At 58.4% G+C, this 20,829-nt stretch overlaps 1 protein-coding gene across 1 annotated transcript; it reads right to left on the reverse strand.

Annotated features, from left to right (window-relative positions):
• Positions 1-49: 49 nt before the first annotated feature.
• On the reverse strand, positions 50-10,449 carry LOC136364455 (dihydropyrimidinase-related protein 4-like). Its single transcript, XM_066324425.1, has 8 exons — positions 10,135-10,449; positions 7,083-7,171; positions 6,611-6,795; positions 5,291-5,455; positions 3,315-3,376; positions 3,151-3,231; positions 461-529; positions 50-334 (listed from the first exon to the last, which is right to left on the reverse strand). The coding sequence occupies exons 1-8, from the start codon at positions 10,447-10,449 to the stop codon at positions 50-52; spliced, it is 1,251 nt and encodes a 416-aa protein (XP_066180522.1).
• Positions 10,450-20,829: the final 10,380 nt, after the last annotated feature.

A 20,829-nucleotide genomic window follows, 5' to 3' on the forward strand; every position in this document is an offset into this window, starting at 1 on the left:
GCTCGACATCTGGTTTTCATTCAGTTCACACCAAACGATCACAAGTGGGTTATTCCCCTTTCTCAGCTGTGTCTGCCAGGATGGAAGTGTCACAGTTTCCATCACAGCCCTTCCAACCTCCCAGCTCCGGGCGGTTAGCTCTGGCACAGCCCAGCACAGAACGCTGCCCGAGCCTCAGAGGGTACGGCAGGGCCTGGGCAGGTCGTGTGTTACCTTTCCTCTTCGCCTGAGCCAGCACGTCTGCAGCAGCCCTGCTCATGACCTTGGTGACATAGAGGGGACAGTTGGCCTGCCTGGCGATGGTGATGGCGCGGAACACGGCCTCGGCCTCCACCTGCGGGCACAAGGACACGGCACAGGTGGCACAAGGACACGGCACAGGTGGCACAAGGACACGGCACAGGTGGCCTGTCCCTCTGCTGGCGGGGCCGCAGCTCGGCCCCGGGGCTGGTGGCCTTACCTCCTCGGGCCGGCTCAGGACGTGTCCCTCCGGGCCCGTAACGCCCAGCTCCAGCAGCCTCTTCTGCTCCTGGGGGCCAGGGGAAGGAGAGAGCACTCAGTGCTGCCCACAGGCCGCTGGGCCACCATGGCACACAGCACACGTGGCCCAGAGCCACCCGAGGGCGGGGACAGGTCACAAACCCTCCCCAGCAGCGGGGACACGGGACACTCCACTGGGACATCCCACTCCCCACAGACCTGTCCCGTGCTGCAGAAATGCCCTGCATGGGAGCTGCAGTGTCCCAGCTCCCCACAGACCTGTCCCGTGCTGCAGAAATGCCCTGCATGGGAGCTGCAGTGTCCCAGCTCCCCACAGACCTGTCCTGTGCTGCAGAAATGTCCTGCACGGGAGCTGTGGTGTCCCAGCTCCCCACAGACCTGTCCTGTGCTGCAGAAATGTCCTGCACGGGAGCTGTGGTGTCCCAGCTCCCCACAGACCTGTCCCGTGCTGCAGAAATGTCCTGCACGGGAGCTGCAGTGTCCTATCTCCCCACAGACCTGTCCCGTGCTGCAGAAATGTCCTGCACGGGAGCTGTGGTGTCCTATCTCCCCACAGACCTGTCCTGTGCTGCAGAAATGTCCTGCACGGGAGCTGTGGTGTCCCAGCAGCACCTCTGGAGGTTCCCAGCCCTGAAGGCCACGGTTCTGGAGGATGGACTCACGCCCATCACAGCTCCTGCCGAGGCTGCCCCAGCCCTGGGGCACGGATACAGCAAAGGGAGAGGGGCTTCCCAGCCCGTGAGCCTGCTGGAGCTGCCCAGGAGCCCCTGGAGGAGGCAGGGATGGGCACAGGGATGTGAGACTGCCATTGGGGTGCAGCAAGTGCCACCTCTGCTGCATTCCTGTCCCTTTGCACTTCACCACGTGGCACGGAGGAAAGGGAACCCGTGCTGACACTTGCTGGGATGAGCTCTGGGATGTCCCAGGTCACTCACGTGGCATCTGAGCGCAGATGTCCAGCACACACCTCGCCCTGGCCCCTCTGCACTGCTCTGTATCATGTAACCTCCCAGTCAGCTGGCACTAATGCAGGGGTGTCATCCAACACCACGGAGCAGATCCCACAGGACCCATTAAAGGACCCTGCTCTCAGAGGGCGCTTATTTGTCTGTATTCTTGTCACAGATCTCCTCCAAGTTTCTCCCCAGGGCGCAAGTGTCACCACGCTGGCAGCTTACAGAAACACTGCTGCGGCTCTGAGCTGCCTGGGGTCACGTTATTCTCCACAGCCAGCTGAGGAACAGGTTTCCAGATAAAATCCCAGGAGGTGGGAATTAGCCTCTATCCTGTTTGTTCAAATAAACCCATTTGAAGGATTGGATCTGGCTTTCAGTCCAGCCTTCCTCCCACACCACACTGAATGCTGGCTAAAGGAACTGCCAGTCTGACTCCACCTGGTGTATCTGACTGAGGCTGGAGCCAAGACTGCCTTTTCTACAGATAAAAAGGGAAAATAAGGCCCATGAGTAGAGGCCGTGACACCAAGGAATTCCCCAAGTGCTGATGGTGGAGTTAAATACTGCCAATGTCATGGACATTACTGTAAAAGCCTCAAACCTGATTTTTTCAAGTAATCTAAACTCCTAAACACAACAGATAATGGGATAAAGCATCACGTAAGGCAGTCAGCCCTTAGGAGCCCCTAAAGTGCTTTTTGGGAACCCAAGCACACGTGAATATCCATGAGGACACCGATGACTCCACAGGACACCCTGATCCTCCTGCACATTCCTCTGCCTGCACACGCTGCTGCACAGGGTCCTGCTCCCTCCAAGGCTTTGGGGCACCAGCTCCCCGGGCAGGGACAGGGACAGGGGCAGGGACAGGGACAGGGCAGGGCAGGGGCAGGGACAGGGACAGGGCAGGGCAGGGGCAGGGACAGGAGCAGGGACAGGGACAGGGACAGGGACAGGGACAGGAGCAGGGACAGGGACAGGGACAGGGACAGGGACAGGGACAGGGACAGAGCAGGGACAGGGACAGGAACAGGGCAGGGCAGGGCACGGACAGGGACAGGGGCAGGGACAGGGACAGGGGCAGGGACAGAGACAGGAGCAGGGACAGGGACAGGGACAGGGACAGGAGCAGGGGCAGGGGCAGGGGCAGAAACAGGGACAGGGGCAGGACAGGGCAGGGACAGAGGCAGGGACAGGGACAGGGACAGGGACAGGGACAGGGATAGGGACAGGGACAGGGATAGGGACAGGGACAAGGGCAGGGATAGGGATAGGGATAGGGACAGGGACAGGGGCAGGACAGGGCAGGGACAGAGGCAGGGACAGGGACACGGGCAGGGACAGGGACAGGAGCAGGGACATGGGCAGGGACACGGGCAGGGACATGGACAGGGACAGGGGCAGGGACAGGGGCAGGGACAGGGGCAGGGACAGGAGCAGGGACATGGGCATGGACACGGGCAGGGACATGGACAGGGACAGGGCAGGGCAGGGCAGGGCAGGGACATGGACAGGGACAGGGGCAGGGACACGGGCAGGGACAGGGACAGAGACAGGGGCAGGGGCAGGGACAGGGCAGGACAAGGCAGGGACAGGGGAGGGACAGGGACAGGGACAGGGACAGGGACAGGGACAGGGGCCAGAATTGCCCCCCCAGGGCCATGTCACCCCCGTGTCTCAGTGGCCACGGCACCTCCTCGATGATGTCTCCGTTCTCGGCGTGCACTTGGGCAATGGCCCCCAGGTCCCGAAGGGTGCAGAAGATCTCGTACATCTGCCAAGACACAGCGGTGCCCGGGTCAGCCTGTCCCCAGCCACGTGCCTCGGGGTGACTTTCCCTGAACCCCCGTGTCCTACCTGGCCATCAGTGCACTGCAGCTTGTCCTTGTAAGCCATGAACACCAGGAAGGAGTTCACACCTTGAAAAAAGAAAATGACACATGTGGCTTTGTCCCTTTTTGTCCCTTGTCCTGGTGTGGGCTGGGCAGGGGTGGCTGAACTGGGGGGTTGTGCTGCTGAGGGTTACACTGCAAGCAAAGCCAAGGGCTGATGGGGAAATGTCCCCACAAGCACTGAGCCCAAAGCTTGGGAGTGGTGAAAGACAATAAACCCCTACTTTATGGTGCACCTGAACAAAAGAACGAAGCCCCTGTTGTCCATGTTTGGGGTTAGGTGCCCTCTGTGACTAGCTCCGAATGCACACTCAGTGCCTCACTCCCTGGCTGCTTTTCCTCCAGTGGTGTCTTCAGCCTATGGCTTATCCTCAAATCTAGGACAAGGGCTGGAGGGACAGGACACAGGGAATGGCTTCCCAGTGCCAGAGGCAGGGCTGGCTGGGATCTTGGGCAGGAATTTTTCCCTGGCAGGGTGGGCAGGGCTGGCACAGGGTGCCCAGAGCAGCCCCTGGATCCCTGGCAGTGCCCAAGGCCAGGCTGGACACTGGGGTTGGAGCTCCTGGGACAGTGGGAGGTGTCCCTGCCATGATCAGGGAATGGGATCAGGCCTTTCCAATCCAAAGCATTCCATGATAATATGACTTGCTGCTGTAATGGATATGGACAAGAAGCCATACCAAACCGTGATCAAATTACAGCTGTATTTCATACATGATCCAAGGAACAGCTCCATTACTCCAGCCACTCTGCATTTTAATAGGAAATTCACTGTGAATCTCTATGGTAATTGGCCAATTAAACCCTTGCTTGCAAGGCTACAAATTACACTGAAGACATTTAGCTCTGCGTTAGCATATCTGAAGGAAAGTGCAGTTCCAAACACGGCAATAGGTATTAATGAATGCACGAATCCCTGCAGCGTGCTCTACTTTCCTGCTTTTCCCTGAGCCCTGTCCCACGGACACCTCGGGATGCACAGGAGTTACAGGCACAGTGGGATCACTAGGGAATGCTTAAAGCTGAGGTTCCTTCTCTAGGCCCCGTCTTGGAGGTTTTTATTTCAATGTCTTTTCTGTGCATCCAGCAGCCCAGGCCGGGGTGGCCACCCCTACTCCTTTGGTTTCCAAAATCCCTTCCCATGACCAGGCTGCCAATTGCCCAAAGGGCACAGACCCAGGTGTTATGGCAGGAACTTGGTGCCAGTGTCCCTGTCCCCAGCTCTCTCCTGGATCCCAAGGATGGTCCCAGCTTTGGGGAAGGAGTGTGGCTGCCTCTCTGTGTCCTGCAATGATGGGTGCCAGGGAACAGCAGCACTGTCACCTCTCCCCTGGGGCCCTGCAGTGACCTCAGCCCTGCCAGGGCCCCTTTGCCCTTACCCTTGTTGGGACTCTGGACACTGAGAATTTTAGGCTTTCTGTGCTGACAGGTCCTCAAGGGAACACTACATTTGACCTGAGGCTGTAGAAGAGGCTCCCAAAATTGAGAGATAACACTGGGATTGTGGGTGTGGAGTTTGGATAGAAGTGTGTGATATCACAGGGTACAAAACTTAGATTTTGAGGTTTTAGTACACAGTAATATATATAAAGCAAGATGGAGGCTTTAGGGCATAGGCTAAGTTCATCTTTCACCATTTTCTTCATGGGTCTGGGTGGTGTATTGTAATTGGGTGAGAAAACCCCCATTGCGCACCATGGGTTTGGTTATTGGGTTAAAAGTAAAAATAATTTAGGTGTCATTTCATAATTGACACCTAAGTTTGTGCTTAAAAGACCTTGTAAAGAGTTAGAGACAGAATCATTTTTCACCTTGTTAGCTAGAACTCACAGCTTGTGAGACTGTACCATAAATAAACACTTGAGTCTGAACATGAAAACCGCATCTCTCAAGTATCAATCCCGGCTGTAACAGAGGAAAAGAAGACAAAAGCCCACATACCCTTGTCCTTGACCAGGGCCTCCAGCTCCTCCCTGAGGCTCTCGTGCCAGCGCGGGATGTCCACGCTCAGGCCGTAGTCACAGCAGGCCTGGCCGTCAGCGAGGCCACGCCACTGCTCGTAGGCGCCCAGGAGGCTGCTGCCCACCTCCGGGCACACGTGGTCAACTGTGGGGACAGCACGGTGTCAGGGACAGGGACACGGCTGGGGACTATGGCCCTGATAGGGACAGGGACACGGCTGGGGACTATGGCCCTGATAGGGACACGGCTGGGCAACACAGGGCGTGAGGGACAGGGACATGGCTGGGGACCACAGCCCTGACAGGGACAGGGATACGGCTGGGCAACACAGGGTGTCAGGGACAGGGACACAGCTGGGGACTATGGCCCTGACAGGGACACAGCTGGGCAACACAGAGTGTGAGGGACAGGGACACGGCTGGGGACCACAGCCCTGACAGGGACAGGGACACGGCTGGGGACCACGGCCCTGACAGGGACACAGCTGGGCACCACAGGGTGTGAGGGACAGGGATGTGGCTGGGCACCACAGGGTGTGAGGGACAGGGACACAGCTGGGCACCAGGGACAGGGACACAGCTGGGCACCATGTCCCTGCCAGGGACACATCTGGGCACCACATCCCTGCCGGACCTGCTGCTGTGGGAATGGATGTTGCTCATCTTACAGAGACCATGGCTAATGGTCCTCCCAAAGTGATACAAATGGACCAAGCAAACCCCAAGTTGTGCCTTTCCCCTTTTTTCTCAGCCAGCACAGCACCGGGAGCGGCGGCTGATGATTCTGCCCTGGGGCATTTCCCACGGGCAGCATTTCCCACTGCCCATCACTGCCCCCAGCACTGGCTCTGCCAGGCCTCTTGAGACTGGTCCTGCAGTCACATACTACAGTGGTTCTTGGGATTGGAATAGGAGCAAAACGGAGGGCAAAGTTATTTTACATGAACACAAAAATGGAGCCTGTGCTTAAAGCCAAGAAACTCCAAAAACCCCCACACTTGCAAAGCTGTTAAAAAAATATTAAAATGTGTTTTAAGTGTTCTTCTGTTTTGCTCTCTGATGAGGTGAGGCAGGAGAAGTATTTTTAAAATACGTGTGTATTTTTAATGTGCACGGGCAGCAAGGTAAGGAGGTCCTGCACAGCACACAACACCTCCTCCTAACACAGTTAGCTTTGGGACGTTCAGATTTGCCCGGCAGAAAGGGACATTTCCGTGCTACGAAGGTAAATAACCCCCCTGCAGTGGCTCCTGGGGTGTTCTGGTAGGAAAGAGCAGCTCGTTAGGATGATGCCCCTTACTGATCATGGTGGTGCCTCCTGCCAGCGCCGCCTTGGTGCCCTGGAAGAAGCCGTCGGCCGAGCTGATGCCCGCGGCGGGTGCCCGCAGCCGCGTGTGCACATCGATGCCCCCCGGTAGCACCAGCTGCCCGTAGGCATCGATGGTCCTCGTGCCCCCGGGCACCGGCAGCTTCTCTCCGATTTGTCTGCAAGGGGAACAAAGATCTCCTCTTAACTGGCCGCGACTTTGAAAGTGAGAGTGACAGAACAACTTCTGTGGCTCCTCCCCAGGCCGCCAGTGCTCTGCAAAGTCTTTCTGCCTGCAGATTTACACAACGGTGTGGCTCTTTCCTCACACTACTCTAAAATGCTGCCTGTATTTTTCTAAAAGATTAAAAAAAAAAAAAAAAAGATGGGAAGAAACCTTGTTCAAATCCCAAGACACTGTATCATTCTGAGAAATTAGATCAGCAAATATAAATTTTTAACTTACTTTATTACGCCATCCTCCACATAAACGTCTGCATAAAATGACTGATCATCGTTGACAATTTTTCCTCCTTTGATTAGAATCTGGTCACTCTAATGGGGAAAAAAACCACAGATTTTTTTTTAAGATTCTTTAGTTTGGATTCCACTTTACTCATTCCAAGCTTTAAGTAAATCTAGGTTTAATATTTTCCCTGCGATCACTCAAGTTCAGTGACTATCCAGACCATTCCCCACCCACATTTGCAAGGGGAAGCACATGCAATTGTCATTTGGAGGGGCACAGCTCTCTGAAGGGTGGCAGGAGCCAGGGCTGCGTGGCTGAGCCTGGCAGCCCTGGGCTCCCCCGGCTTCGAGGGCTGAGCCGGGCTCCTGCCGCCGCCCTCAGCTCTCAGTGCATCTCATTAACCTGGTAATTTATTGCCATTCATTAGTTTTCACAGTCAGAGGCAGATAAAGCCGCGAGGACTTGCCTCACTTCAAAGCCAGACACTGTCACACTTTTCAGATTCGCAGAATCTTCACCCAGAATCTTTAACTAGAAGATTTAGGAAGCAGCAGCACTGATGTCTGTGTGGAGCTGCAGCCTAATTTCAGAGGGTTCTTTTCCTGCTCTCTGGTGTTGCTTGGAAAATTATTTCCAGTGCTGAGATGGGCAACACAAAGAGCACGGCCTGGGCACAAAACCAGCCGAGGGACGCCTGAGCACGTGGCAGCACAGCCTGGAGGTGCTCACCACAAAGAGACGGGTCCTGGGGCAAAACTGCCCTCAAACATTTTGGGGCTTCTTTAAAAGAGCATCGCTGGCATATAAAAGGAAAATTAAAGAACCGCATCCCTTTTTTTCCTCCCGTTTTTAAACTATTAAGGATTTATTGTCTTTATTGTTTTCCCTTGTCCCATAACATCAATCAAATGAAATCTCAGTGCTGCTGCCCCGTGGGAAAGCGTGACGGCCCCTCCCCTTGTGGGGCCCACCTTTGCCCCATCCCTGTCCGTACCCCATTCCCATCTTCACCCCATCCCTTTTCTTACCCCATCCCTGTCCGTACCCCATTCCTGTCCTTATCCAAACCCCGTCCTTACTCCATTCCCATCCTTACCCCATCCCCGTCCTTACCCCATCCCCATCTTCACCCCATCCCCATCTTCACCCCATCCCTGTCCTTACCCCATCCCCGTCCTTACCCCATCCCTGTCCTTACCCCATCCCTGTCCTTACCCCATCCCCATCTTCACCCCATCTCTTTTCTTACCCCATCCCCGTCCTTACCCCATCCCTGTCCTTACCCCATCCCCGTCCTTACCCCATCCCCATCCTTACCCCATCCCTGTCCTTATCCAAACCCCGTCCATACCCCATCCCCATCCATACCCCATCCCCGTCCTTACCCCATCCCTGTCCATACCCCATCCCTGTCCTTATCCAAACCCCGTCCATACCCCATCCCCATCCATATCCCATCCCTTTCCTTACCCCATCCCCATCTTCACCCCATCCCTGTCCTTACCCCATCCCTGTCCATATCCCATCCCCATCCCCGTCCATACCCCATCCCCGTCCTTACCCCATCCCTGTCCATACCCCATCCCCATCCCCGTCCATACCCCATCCCCGTCCATACCCCATCCCCGTCCATACCCTATCCCTGTCCATACCCCATCCCTGTCCATACCCCATCCCTGTCCATACCCCATCCCCATCCTTACCCCATCCCCGTCCATCCCTGTCCATACCCCATGCCCGTCCTCACTCCGTGCTCCCCTCATCCTCCCCCATCCCGGCCGCAGCTGCAGGGTCCCACAGCCGGGGCCCGCTCCCGCAGCCCGGTAACGCGGCTGCTCCCGGGGCTTTTCCCAGGGCAGCAGTGCCACGAGCCAGCGAAAGGAGAAAAAGCCAAGCACAAGGCACGGCAGCGCAGGGATTGGTGCCGGCTCCCGCTGGGAAGCGCGGCGCCGGGCGGAGGGAATCCCGTCGCACGCAGCGCGGCCGGGGAGCTCCGGGGGAGCGGCGGGGACACCGGGGAGCGCGGGCCGGGGCGGGGAGATGCGCTCACACCGCCGAGCCCAGCCCGCGGCGGCAGCGTTCCCGGAGCGCACCTCCCGGCCGGCGGCACGGGGCACGGCGCAGCCGCCCGCCTTTGTCCCCCCGGGCGGCCCCGGGACAAAGCGCCGCCAGCGCCGGGCACCGCCGGGCCGCGCAACAAAGGAGCGGGGCTTCGGCCCCGGGGACACCGGCACCGGGCGGGCACCGCGGGCCGGGCGGGAGCCGGGCCGTGCCGGACCGCTCCGCTCCATCTCCCCCGGCCGGAGCGAGCCCCGGCCCCCGGCCCCCGGCCCGCGGGGAGCCCTCACCGTGCCGCGGCTCCCGCTCCTCCTGCCCGCCTGCGACATCGCCGCCGCCGCCTCCGCCGTGTGAGGGCTGCCGCGCGCGTGCCCGAGCCCGCCGCCGCGCGCCCCCGCCTGCGTGCGCGCCCCCGCCCGCCCCGCCGCCTGCCCGCGGCCCCGCACTGACCGTGCCGGCCGCCGAGCCGGGAGCCGGGGCAACTGCGGCACCTCGGGACGTGCCCGGCTCAAACCAACCCACCACAGACCGGAGCGGGCCCCGCGGGACGGGAGGGCAGGAGACACGGCAGGATTGGGCGGGACGGGACGGCAGGAGGACAGCCGGACGGGACAAGGCAGGAGGAGGACAGCCGGACACGGGTCGGGGCGGCAGGAGGACAGCCGGACGGGACTGGACGGGGCAGTAGGAGAACAGCCAGACACGGGTCGGGACAGCCGGCCGGGACTGGACGGGGCAGCCGGAGGACAGCCGGCCGGGTCAGGGCAGTAGGAGGACAGCCGGCCGGGACTGGACGGGGCAGTAGGAGAACAGCCAGACACGGGTCGGGACAGCCGGACAGGACTGGACGGGGCAGCCGGAGGACAGCCGGCCGGGACTGGACGGGGCAGCCGGAGGACAGCCGGCCGGCTCCCCGCTCGCCCCCCGGCTCGGTCTCGGCCAGTCGGCTCCCCGAGGCGGCCCGCCCGCTGGCCCGGCGCGCTCCCGTTACCTGCCGGCGGCCGTCGGGCAGCGCAGCCGGAGCGGCGGCTGTCGGGGGCAGCTCTCGGGGGCCGGGCTCGGGCTCGGGGCTCGGTGCCGTGTCGGGGCTCGGTCCCTCGCTGGGTGTCGGGTGGGTGTCGCGGCGGTGTCCCCCGAGCGGCGTTGCCGTTCCGGAGGCGGCGAGCGAGGCGAAGTTCAGCGTCTTGTTGTCGAAGGCATCCTCCACGCTGCAGAACATCCCGCCGCGCTTCTGGCGCGGCCGCGGGCTGCCCGCACCCAGCCCGGCGAAGCAGGCGGGCAGAGCCGCCTCCTGCCGGCCCGCCATGCGCCCGGCACCCCGCGCTGCCGCCGCCGCTCGCCCCGCGGAGAGAGCCCGGCGCCGCGTTAAGAGCCGCCCAGGGCCCCCCGCCCCTCCCGGTGCCCATCCAGCCGTGCCCGGCCCTCCGTGCGGCCGGGAGGTGACATCTCCCAGCGCGTGTGATGGCACAGACAGCGCGGCCTTGGCTGAACGCCCCCCCGGAGCCCTCCCGGGCACCCTCCGCTCCCCCGGGGTGGCCGGTGTCACTGCCCCGCCCCCGGCCCCCCAGCGCCAAACCGGTTCATCTCATCTGAAGGTTTAAAACAGATCTTTTTAATTAAAAGTTGACAATAATTTATGTATTTTACAAAGGAATAGAAAGCCTCTCGATATATATCATAGGAATCACAATACAAAAATATCTGTAAAATTCTCTGGTCGATCGCTCCAGCCCGTTGTCGGGCTGTCGGTTGCTGCCGCAGCACTGAACCCAACGTTCTGTATTTTGGATATGATTCTGGAGTAGGATCAGAGGACACGGGTCACGGCACGGCCGCCAGTGGACCAAAAGCCTCCGTTTTCTCGGCGTTACGTTTTGCATAAGTATACATGAGTCCCTTTTTATAAACTGTACAGCACATCATACAGGGTTTAATACACATATTCACACGGCGATTTCCTGAGTCGAAGCTAAATCTCTCCCTGTGCACACCCACGCTGCCGGCCAGGGGCACGGCGCTGCGAAGGAGCCGGCGTCGGTCCAGGGGCATTCTCTCCTCCTGGTCAGGAATTCTGTCCACAAGCCACGTAAGGCACTCAAGGAATCACTGAAGGCTACAGATATTATAGAGCAGAATACTGGAAATAACAGCTACATCCTCCAGCAGCTCGAACAAGAAGTCCGCGCCTGACGCGCACCCGGCGGCGGTTTGGGGCGGGTTTGGGGCGGGTTTGGGGCCGCCCGTGGCACCTCCTGCTCCGGCTGCTGCACCCCACACGGGCACGGGGGGTCTGCCCCAGGCCGGGCACTGCCCCACCGCGCCCCCGGGGCTGCCAGACGCTGTTTGTAAAAGATGCACAGGGGCCAGAGCGAGGCGGCAGCAGCCGAGACCCGACACGGCTCAGCCCTGCTCCGGGCCGGGAATGAGCTCCTGACAGAGCCCAGCCCTGCCCCGGGTCAGGGACACACTCCTGACAGAGCCCGGCCCTGCCCCGGGTCAGGGACACACTCCTGACAGAGCCCAGCCCTGCCCCGGGTCAGGGACACACTCCTGACAGAGCCCGGCCCTGCCCCGGGTCAGGGACACACTCCTGACAGAGCCCGGCCCTGCCCCGGGTCAGGGACACACTCCTGACAGAGCCCGGCCCTGCCCCGGGTCAGGGACACACTCCTGACAGAGCCCAGCCCTGCCCCGGGTCAGGGACACACTCCTGAGGAAGCCCTGTGGGATCCCTTTCCCCGGGAGCACATGGATGGCAACCTCGTGTCTGTGCATTTAAACGGAGGAAACAGTTCTGAAAACATTCTTTGAGCCATTTGTCCCTTTCCTATGTACAAAACTTCATACATATTTATGGTGACATATAGATAAGCACAATCCCTTATTTACACACAGACCTGTCCTGTACAATTGGCTTTGTACTCAAAACCGCCAGGATTAAGGAAGTTAATTGGAAAACAGAAGCGATATTTGGGACACAAGAACACGCTAGGCAAGAGCACGTCCTGAATGAAGAGCCAGGAGATGGACTCAAGCCACTTCCAAACGTGGCCTTTGTCACCTCAACCACCACCTGCAGGGCTTCCAGTAAATACAGTATTTTAAGACATGAAGTGTTTCCGTAGAACTCAAAACGGACCCGTTTGAGGTGTGAAAAGCAGAAGCAAAGATGCGGCTCATCCCAGAATCCCAGCACTGGTATTGATATCTGGTAGAACGGGAGCTTGTTAAATCAATTCCATGGTGGAATCGTATGCTGATGTCAAAATCCACAACCTCGGCCTTAAAACATCGCATCCCTTCAGTTCAAGTGTCCCACTTCTCCGACCGACTCAGTCCCTTCTGTCTCTGCAGCTGAGCTCCCTGTGCTGGCTTAAAACGTGGTCGATGTACGAGTGCAGGAAGAGGTTGAAGAATTTCAGTATCAAGGGGTTTTCTCCACAGCTTTATAAACTCCAGCGGCACAGGTACCTACAGAATAGAATAAACACAAGGCTTAGCTGTGGTCCTCTCCACGATTTTAAATCCCAACATCTACAGCATTTCCATTCCATAGGTTGTGCTGGGTTGTGTTAAGCAGCTCTCAGTTAGTCTAAGTTGGAGTAGGCTTAGCCAGTTCCTGTGTTTTCCCTGAAAACAGAGATAATTTATTAAACGTTAAACGTGCTGTTTTCCCTGGGCTGTGCCATACATCAAACCATCCCTTTTCCTTGGGCAATACTCCCCTAACAGCTTGGGGTAACACTCAGGATATGGTGATGATAGTGACAAATTACGAATTCAAAATCCGCCTCATCTGACAAACTCTGAGAGGATGAATTTAATAACCACGGAGGCAAACTCGCCCTCCTCGGGGGAGGAGAGGCGGCACGAAGGACGCGGTGCCCTGGGCCCGTGTCCCTTGTCCCTGTTCCAGCTCACGGGCAGCGCCAGCAGCACGGCCCGTTCCTGGGAACCCTTTGGGAACAGCACAGGGGAGAGGATGTCCCATTCGCTGTCCCTTCTCCGCCAGCCCTGAGCAGCAGAACACTGGGAATACACCGGGGTGTACTGGGGATACACTGGGAATACACCGGGATATACTGGGAAAACACCGGGATATACCGGGATATACTGGGAATACACTGGGATATACCGGGAATACACCGGGATATACTGGGAATACACTGGGAATACACCGGGGTATACTGGGAAAACACTGGGAATACACCGGGATATACTGGGAATACACTGGGATATACCGGGAATACACCGGGATATACTGGGAATACACTGGGAATACACCGGGATATACTGGGAAAACACCGGGATATACCGGGAATACACTGGGAATACACCGGGATATACTGGGAATATACCGGGACCAGCTCAGTCCCCTCCGTGGCACAGCCCCTGCACTGTTCGGGGACAGGATTAACCCTCCCCAGCCCACCGGGATCAGCCCGGGCTGAAGGGACCTCAGAGCTGGAGTGGCTGTAAGCCCGGGGACAGGGACAGCCCCCAGCAGAGCGGGTCAGGGGCTCCTGTGTCCCCCAGGCCTTGGGACACACACGGGATGGCGCTCCCAGACGGACAGCAGCACTCCAAGCATTTCAGAGGCAATTCCTGAAAAGACACCGAGCAGTAAATGACAGGGGAGGAAGCGGGAGCGGCTGAGATGGGATTTTCCAGACGGCTCTTTGCTGTGCTCTCTCCGTGCCCGTCACCCGTGGCTGCCACGGCGCCTTGGGTGTCCCAGCGCCTTGGGTGTCACAGCACATTGGGTGTCACAGCGCATTGGGTGCCCCGGACACGGAGCTGTCCCCCCGCTGTCAGCCCTCGCTGCCCGCGGCTCGGCGCCTCGCCAAAGGCACAGTTTCCATCGCTCACCCGCCGCCTCCCGCCAAGGACGGCCAGTTGGTCCAGGAAGGTGTAAAACTGGGACAAAAGCAGTTCAAAAACGGTGACACAAGCAGCGCTGGTATTTGTGCTTCGGAGCGTTCATGGCTGGAGGAGAACAGCAGCTTTGTGGAGTAGAACAGTGCAGGAAGGCGATTCCTCAAAGATTACGGATCAAATTTCACGTGAGAAAGGAATCACAAAACCCCAGGATGGTTTGGGTGAGAAGCTTTGACCCCAAAGTCCACCCAGTGCCATCCCTGCCATGGCAGGGACACCTCCCACTGTCCCAGGGACACCTCCCACTGTCCCAGGAGCTCCAACCCCAGTGTCCAGCCTGGCCTTGGGCACTGCCAGGGATCCAGGGGCTGCTTTGGGCACGGGAAGAGTTTCCTCCATATAGCTAAGCTAAATTTCCCCTGTTTCAGTCTGAACCCATTACTCCTTTGTCCTGTCACGACAGTTCCAGATGAAGAACGATCACCTTCATCAGCGCAGCCTCTGAGCAAGGCTGGAAGGAGATAAATATTTACACGTTCATCTTTATCTATATACATATTTACATCCTTGTTTAGATATATATATATGTGTTTATTTAGATATCTCACAAGGGACCATATGGCTGAGGGAGGCACCCCGAGCTGCTGGAAAAGGTGGGAAATGTTTGGGGAGTGAGGAAAAGGCACCGAAACAACCAGGCAGCACTTGGACTGGCCGAGTTAATGCCTCGGAGCCCTTGAAGCAGTTAGCAGCAGAGAAGCGATGCCGGAGGTGTGTGAGGCAGCTCACCGCTCTCTCCTGACACTCTGCCTGCATGAGCCTGAGCTTCTTCAGCACCTGCTAAGCTTGAGTGCAGCCTGGAATGCAGCTTGGGACACACTGGGGACCCCGCTGCTGCCTGCGGGGTGTCAGTGGGACAGTAAATCAGTGCTCTGGATCTTTGTGATGGGAACGAGTGGATCTGAGAGCCCTTGCACAAACCCTGTGGCCTCAGGGGCTGGATCCCGTCCCCACCTGGGACCCCAGAAGTCCCCAGGAGGTGGTAATGCAGAATCTCCATCTTCGCCCTCATGCCCCACGTTGAGAATAAACAGGTGGAGTTTCATGTCCATGTAAAGAACAACGGGCTGGATTTGGCTTCCCTGCCTTCCCCCTTCCTCTCCCTCTGGAGTCACACGAGGGCAGTTCTGGCATATTCAACATCTCCTGTGCACGTTTATCTGAATACAAATACAGACCAGTTCAGTGGGGACACTTCAGGGACAGTTCAGTGGGGACACTTCAGGGACAGTTCAGGGACAGTTCAGGGACAGGTCAGGGACAGGTCAGGGACAGTTCAGCAGGGACAGTTCAGTGGGATCAGTTCAGTGAGATCAGTTCAGGGACAGTTCAGGGACAGGTGAGGCAGGAAATGCAGGCTGACACCTCGGCCGCCCCTGCACCTGCTCCCGGGCAGGGCACCGCAGTGTCATGGGGGCTGCCAGCCCTGCTGTCACCCCCGCAGGGACACGGGGCTCTGGGGGACAGCCCTGCCCCATCCCGCTGGGACACGGGGCTCTGGGGACAGCCCTGCTGTCACCCCGCAGGGACACGGCGCTCTGGGGACAGCCCTGTCCCATCCCACAGGGACACGGGGCTCTGGGGACAGCCCTGTCCCATCCCGCAGGGACACGGCGCTCTGGGGACAGCCCTGCTGTCACCCCAGAGGGACACGGGGCTCTGGGGGTCAGCCCTGTCCCATCCGCAGGGACACGGGGCTCTGGGGACAGCCCTGTCCCATCCCGCAGGGACACGGGGCTCTGGGGGACAGCGCTGTCACCCCGCTGGGACACGGGGCTCTGGGGGACAGCCCTGTCCCATCCCGCAGGGACACTGCCGTGCCTGCAGCCCCTCAGCACAGCGGCTTTTGGGGAACACAGCCAGCGACAGTCCGCCCAGAACCCGGCCCGGTGTGAACTCACAGCCCCTGGCCTCCTCCCGGCGTGTTCAGGAAAAGGAGAAATGTGGCTTTGACCTGACGACGTGAATATTCACAGCCCCCTTCCCGCCGGTCCCCAAGGCCGGTCCCTGCTGTCACTGCGCTCCCGGTTCGCTGCATCCCGGGGCCGTGCACAGCATCCTCCTTTACAGCGAGGAGCTGAGTGTCCCCGGGGCAAGGGGCTGCAGAGGAGCCGCTGACAGAACAGCATCTCCTCCTCTCCTGCCTCTGCACATCTGCACATCTGCACATCTGCACATCTGCTCCAGGCGGGGCAGCCTCAGTGCCCGGGCCCTTCTCCTTTCCTGGGGAGCTTTCTCGGGGCTTTCTGCCGACCTGAAGTGCAGACAGATCACTGCGCACCCCAGCCCCTGCACCGCCCTTCACACAAACACTAATTTACAATCAGAACGCATTCTTTTAAAAACGCGAACTTTACGATGGGTTTTCCCGCTGAATAATTCTTCAGGCTAACACTGAGTTTGGTAAACCACAAAAATACGTGTTCTTATTATCTGCAAGAGCTCAGCAAGACCCGAATGAAGGGGGAGAACCCTTCGGCTGTGACGAGAACTGAAGCTGCTCTGCCCAGGGGGATGAAAGGTGAGATGACCGGTTATCTTTAAAAGCAGCTTGCTGGAGGAGGCTTTTCCCTGCCAGCCCCAGCTCTGCACAGAGTGGGGCAGAGTTTTCTTTCTGAGAGCAGGGTGAGGATGGAAGGCACCGGAGTCTTGAGGGGGGAGAACACTAGACACAAATTGCGCAAATTCACACTCCAAAAAGCTCTTCTCTCTATTTCCCACGGGAAGACCCATACAGACGATTCGAGGGAAGGCTGGATGGGGCTGGCAGCAACCTGCGATGCTGGGAGCTGTCCTTGCCCATGGCAGGGGCGGACTAAATGTCCCTAAAGCCCTCCCAACCCAGACCCCTGTGGGATCCGTGTGCGATCTCCCTGCAGTAACACAGCACTGGGAGATTTTCAGCTGTAGGGCGGCTAAAGGAGAGGCTGCTCCCAAATCCTGCCCTCGGGACGTGCCCAGGAGGCAGAACCCAAAGTTCCTGCCGTAAGAAAGCGGGTGTTTTGGAGGAACCCCCAGCTGGAGTGTGCCCAGGTGTTCTCCCGTGGGATGTGGCAAAGAAGGAGCAGCCTGTGCACAGGCAGGGCTGTGTGCCCTGAGCAGAGGGCTGAGCGAGCTGTGCTCTGCGCTCCTTCAGCAGCACCAGGCTCCTGCCCCGGGCCTCCAGCTCATCCTGCCTCGGCCAGAGATTCACCGTGACATTGTCACTTCGCACATCTCAGTGTGCCACAGCCCCCGGGACAGCGGAGCGGAAAGGCCGCCAGGAGACACCCCTCGCCTTGATCCAAATTGACAATTATTAACCGCTGGAAAGCTCTTCATTAGCGCTCTCCCCCGAGAGGGAGACACCAGGAGATTTACAGTAACAGGGAGCAAAGCTTTGGAGGGAATCGCCTTTGCTGATGGAGTGTCCCTGAGGACCGGGATTCTCCCACACTGCCCTCGGAAGGAGGATGTTTGGGCTCACCCTGCGCACCAAGGACTCCCCAATTAGCACTGCGATACCGCAGCTCATTAGTGCCCCGATCCGCATGGGCAGAGTGGGATCAGATGTCTCAGCTCTGAGGGGTGACCTGCAGCCTCCCAGAGCGGCTTCATGACGGCCAGACAGCTCCTCTGGCCGTGCTGTGTGAAAGAGAAGGGTTTAACAATGACAAAAAGAGCAAACGTTACTGACAGAAGGAACAGAAGCCCAGCACAGTGCAGAGAGGACTCTGGCTGGGGCACTCCAGAAAAGCACCGAGCGGTTCTGTGCAGTATTTCACCACTGGATGGTCCAGGTGGCATTTCTGGCACCTTGCCCCATGAAATTGGTAATTTGAGGTACAGGTCCCAGTATCTCTGCTTGGCACCTGGCCAATCACTGGGCAAAGCACATGGAATTTCTGGGCCTTTTCCCTGATGGAAGCACCAAGGGCTGAGTGTCAAACGTGTCCCCCCACGGAAGGTCCTGCCGGGGTGTGGGGCACATCCCTGCCCTGAATTCCCGAGGGAATTAATTCCCAGAGCACCTCACAGCCAGCTCCAGCTCCATCCTCCCCTCTGCATCCTCCCTGGAAGGACAGAGCAGCCCCAGGGCAGGCTGTGCTGGGGCTGGGGCACACCGGGGACACAGAGCAGCCCCAGGGCAGGCTGTGCTGGGGGCTGGGGCACACCGGGAGCACAGAGCAGCCCCAGGGCAGGCTGTGCTGGGGGCTGGGGCACACCGGGGACACAGAGCAGCCCCAGGGCAGGCTGTGCTGGGGGCTGGGGCACACCGGGGACACAGAGCAGCCCCAGGGCAGGCTGTGCTGGGGGCTGGGGCACACCGGGAGCACAGAGCAGCCCCAGGGCAGGCTGTGCTGGAGCACACCGGGAGCACAGAGCAGCCCCAGGGCAGGCTGTGCTGGGGGCTGGGGCACACCGGGGACACAGAGCAGCCCCAGGGCAGGCTGTGCTGGGGGCTGGAGCACACCGGGAGCACAGAGCAGCCCCAGGGCAGGCTGTGCTGGGGGCTGGGGCACACCGGGGACACAGAGCAGCCCCAGGGCAGGCTGTGCTGGGGGCTGGGGCACACCGGGGACACAGAGCAGCCCCAGGGCAGGCTGTGCTGGGGGCTGGAGCACACCGGGAGCACAGAGCAGCCCCAGGGCAGGCTGTGCTGGGGGCTGGGGCACACCGGGAGCACAGAGCAGCCCCAGGGCAGGCTGTGCTGGGGGCTGGAGCACACCGGGAGCACAGAGCAGCCCCAGGGCAGGCTGTGCTGGAGCACACCGGGAGCACAGAGCAGCCCCAGGGCAGGCTGTGCTGGGGGCTGGGGCACACCGGGGGCACAGAGCAGCCCCAGGGCAGGCTGTGCTGGGGGCTGGGGCACACCGGGAGCACAGAGCAGCCCCAGGGCAGGCTGTGCTGGGGGCTGGGGCACACCGGGAGCACAGAGCAGCCCCAGGGCAGGCTGTGCTGGGGGCTGGGGCACACCGGGGACACAGAGCAGCCCCAGGGCAGGCTGTGCTGGAGCACACCGGGAGCACAGAGCAGCCCCAGGGCAGGCTGTGCTGGGGGCTGGGGCACACCGGGAGCACAGAGCAGCCCCAGGGCAGGCTGTGCTGGGGGCTGGGCACACCGGGGGCACAGAGCAGCCCAGGGCAGGCTGTGCTGGGGGCTGGGGCACACCGGGAGCACAGAGCAGCCTGCCCACGGCTCAGCTGATGGGGACAAAAGCCCTTTAAAGAAAAGGGGTGATCTCCAGGAGGGACAGGCTCCAGGGCCACGGAGGTTCCCCCGGGGAGCTGCCCCCATCCCAGCACATCTGCTGGCCCTGGGTAAAGAAAAACACCCGGCCCTGAACTCTGGAAACCGGTATTTCTAATTGCTGCCTGCAGGAGGAAACACTGAGGTATTCTTAATTAAAACCATGAAGGCCATTTCTAAAGAGAATTTCTATCGGTTTAAGAAATACCAGGGTTAGAGGAGGATCTGAAAATAGGTGGGTTCACCATGAACATAAAACTGCCTTGCTGCTGGTGTCCTCAGTGGCATTTTGGGGGAGAGGCATCTCCCCATGACGTTCAGCTCCACAGCACCAGTTAAACACAGCAAAGCTTTTAGAAATGTGGAATATACACGGGCCTGGGGGGAAGGGGCTGCAAAGATCCTGTACTTCCAACCCTCTGCCAGGGGCTTTTCCCCATCCTTCTATCGCTGGAAAATTGAAAACAATCATTTCATATTATTCCAGCACGTTTCAGACGTTATTTCCTTTGAATAAACAAATATCAAATGGAGCTATAATAAATGCCAAGGATTTTAATTAAATTAAGATAATCAGGGCAAAAAATATGGATGCTCGAGCCTCTTCCATAAATGTAAGAGTTAATATCTAATAAAATTTCTCTTAGGTAATTGACAACTCATTTATTTGGGCTCAGGCAAGTGCTACCCACCCCTGTGAGCCTCCAGTGTCCAAAACTAAACACACAGCAAAAAATAACTGAAAAGCCAGTTGATGGGGTCTCTGCTGTGGAATTAATGCATTAATTTGGCATGTAAAGAACCCTTCAGTAACCCTGTGCAACTGCAGCTTTCTCTGCTGCTCTCCCCCTCCTGTGTGTCTGCCAAGTCAATCATTATCAGCACAAATTTGTAATAAAGGGAGTGAAATCGTGAATTAAAATACTTTTCTGATTACTATTTGTCTTCTCGATGCAAAATTAAAAATATTTCCGTCCCCAGTGTTTAAAACATGTATTTTTAAAGCAGCATGACTGCTTGCTGTCCACACAAATCTAGTGTGCATGACAGTGCATGCAATTACCTCCCAAAAACTATGTGTTAAGAGTCATCTCGATCTCAAACACGAAGTCAGCATTTGTTATTATATCACAGGAAATTTAACACCTAAATTACTGCAGTAAACCAGCAATAATTCAGTAATGGTTACATGAAGATTCATTCCAGTGCCAAATTCAGTGTTTCCTCTGTTACCCACGTGAAGTATTTTTACCCAAGTTAACACAGAGAGAGACCAGCAGGAGAGGGAGTTCAGAGCACAGGATCCCAGGGTAAAGGGGTGGCTCACCCATCTTACCTGCCCGGAGCTCAGCTCCCCTCCTGCCCCAGGGAGGGGCTCCGTGGGGCTGTGGCTGATGACAGGACCTTGTTCTGGCCTCCTTCCTCCCTCCTGGCCCCACATTTCTGTGCTCAGCTCTGGGGCCCGTGTCCAAACACACTCTGCGATTCCTTCTGGATGTTCCTCTCTTCTCCTGTTTCT

Source organism: Sylvia atricapilla, chromosome 8 (assembly GCF_009819655.1).
Source record: "Sylvia atricapilla isolate bSylAtr1 chromosome 8, bSylAtr1.pri, whole genome shotgun sequence".
In the NCBI taxonomy this organism is placed as follows: domain Eukaryota; kingdom Metazoa; phylum Chordata; class Aves; order Passeriformes; family Sylviidae; genus Sylvia; species Sylvia atricapilla.

Coding starts and splice junctions, on each gene's coding strand:
- LOC136364455 (XM_066324425.1), bottom strand. CDS start 10,449: ATGGCGGGCCGGCAGGAGGCGGCTCTGCCCGCCTGCTTCGCCGGGCTG. Junction 6,796..7,082: donor GTGGAGGATGGCGTAATAAA/GTAAGTTAAAAA, acceptor TTCCCCTTGCAG/ACAAATCGGAGAGAAGCTGC. Junction 3,232..3,314: donor TGCAGTGCACTGATGGCCAG/GTAGGACACGGG, acceptor GTGTCTTGGCAG/ATGTACGAGATCTTCTGCAC.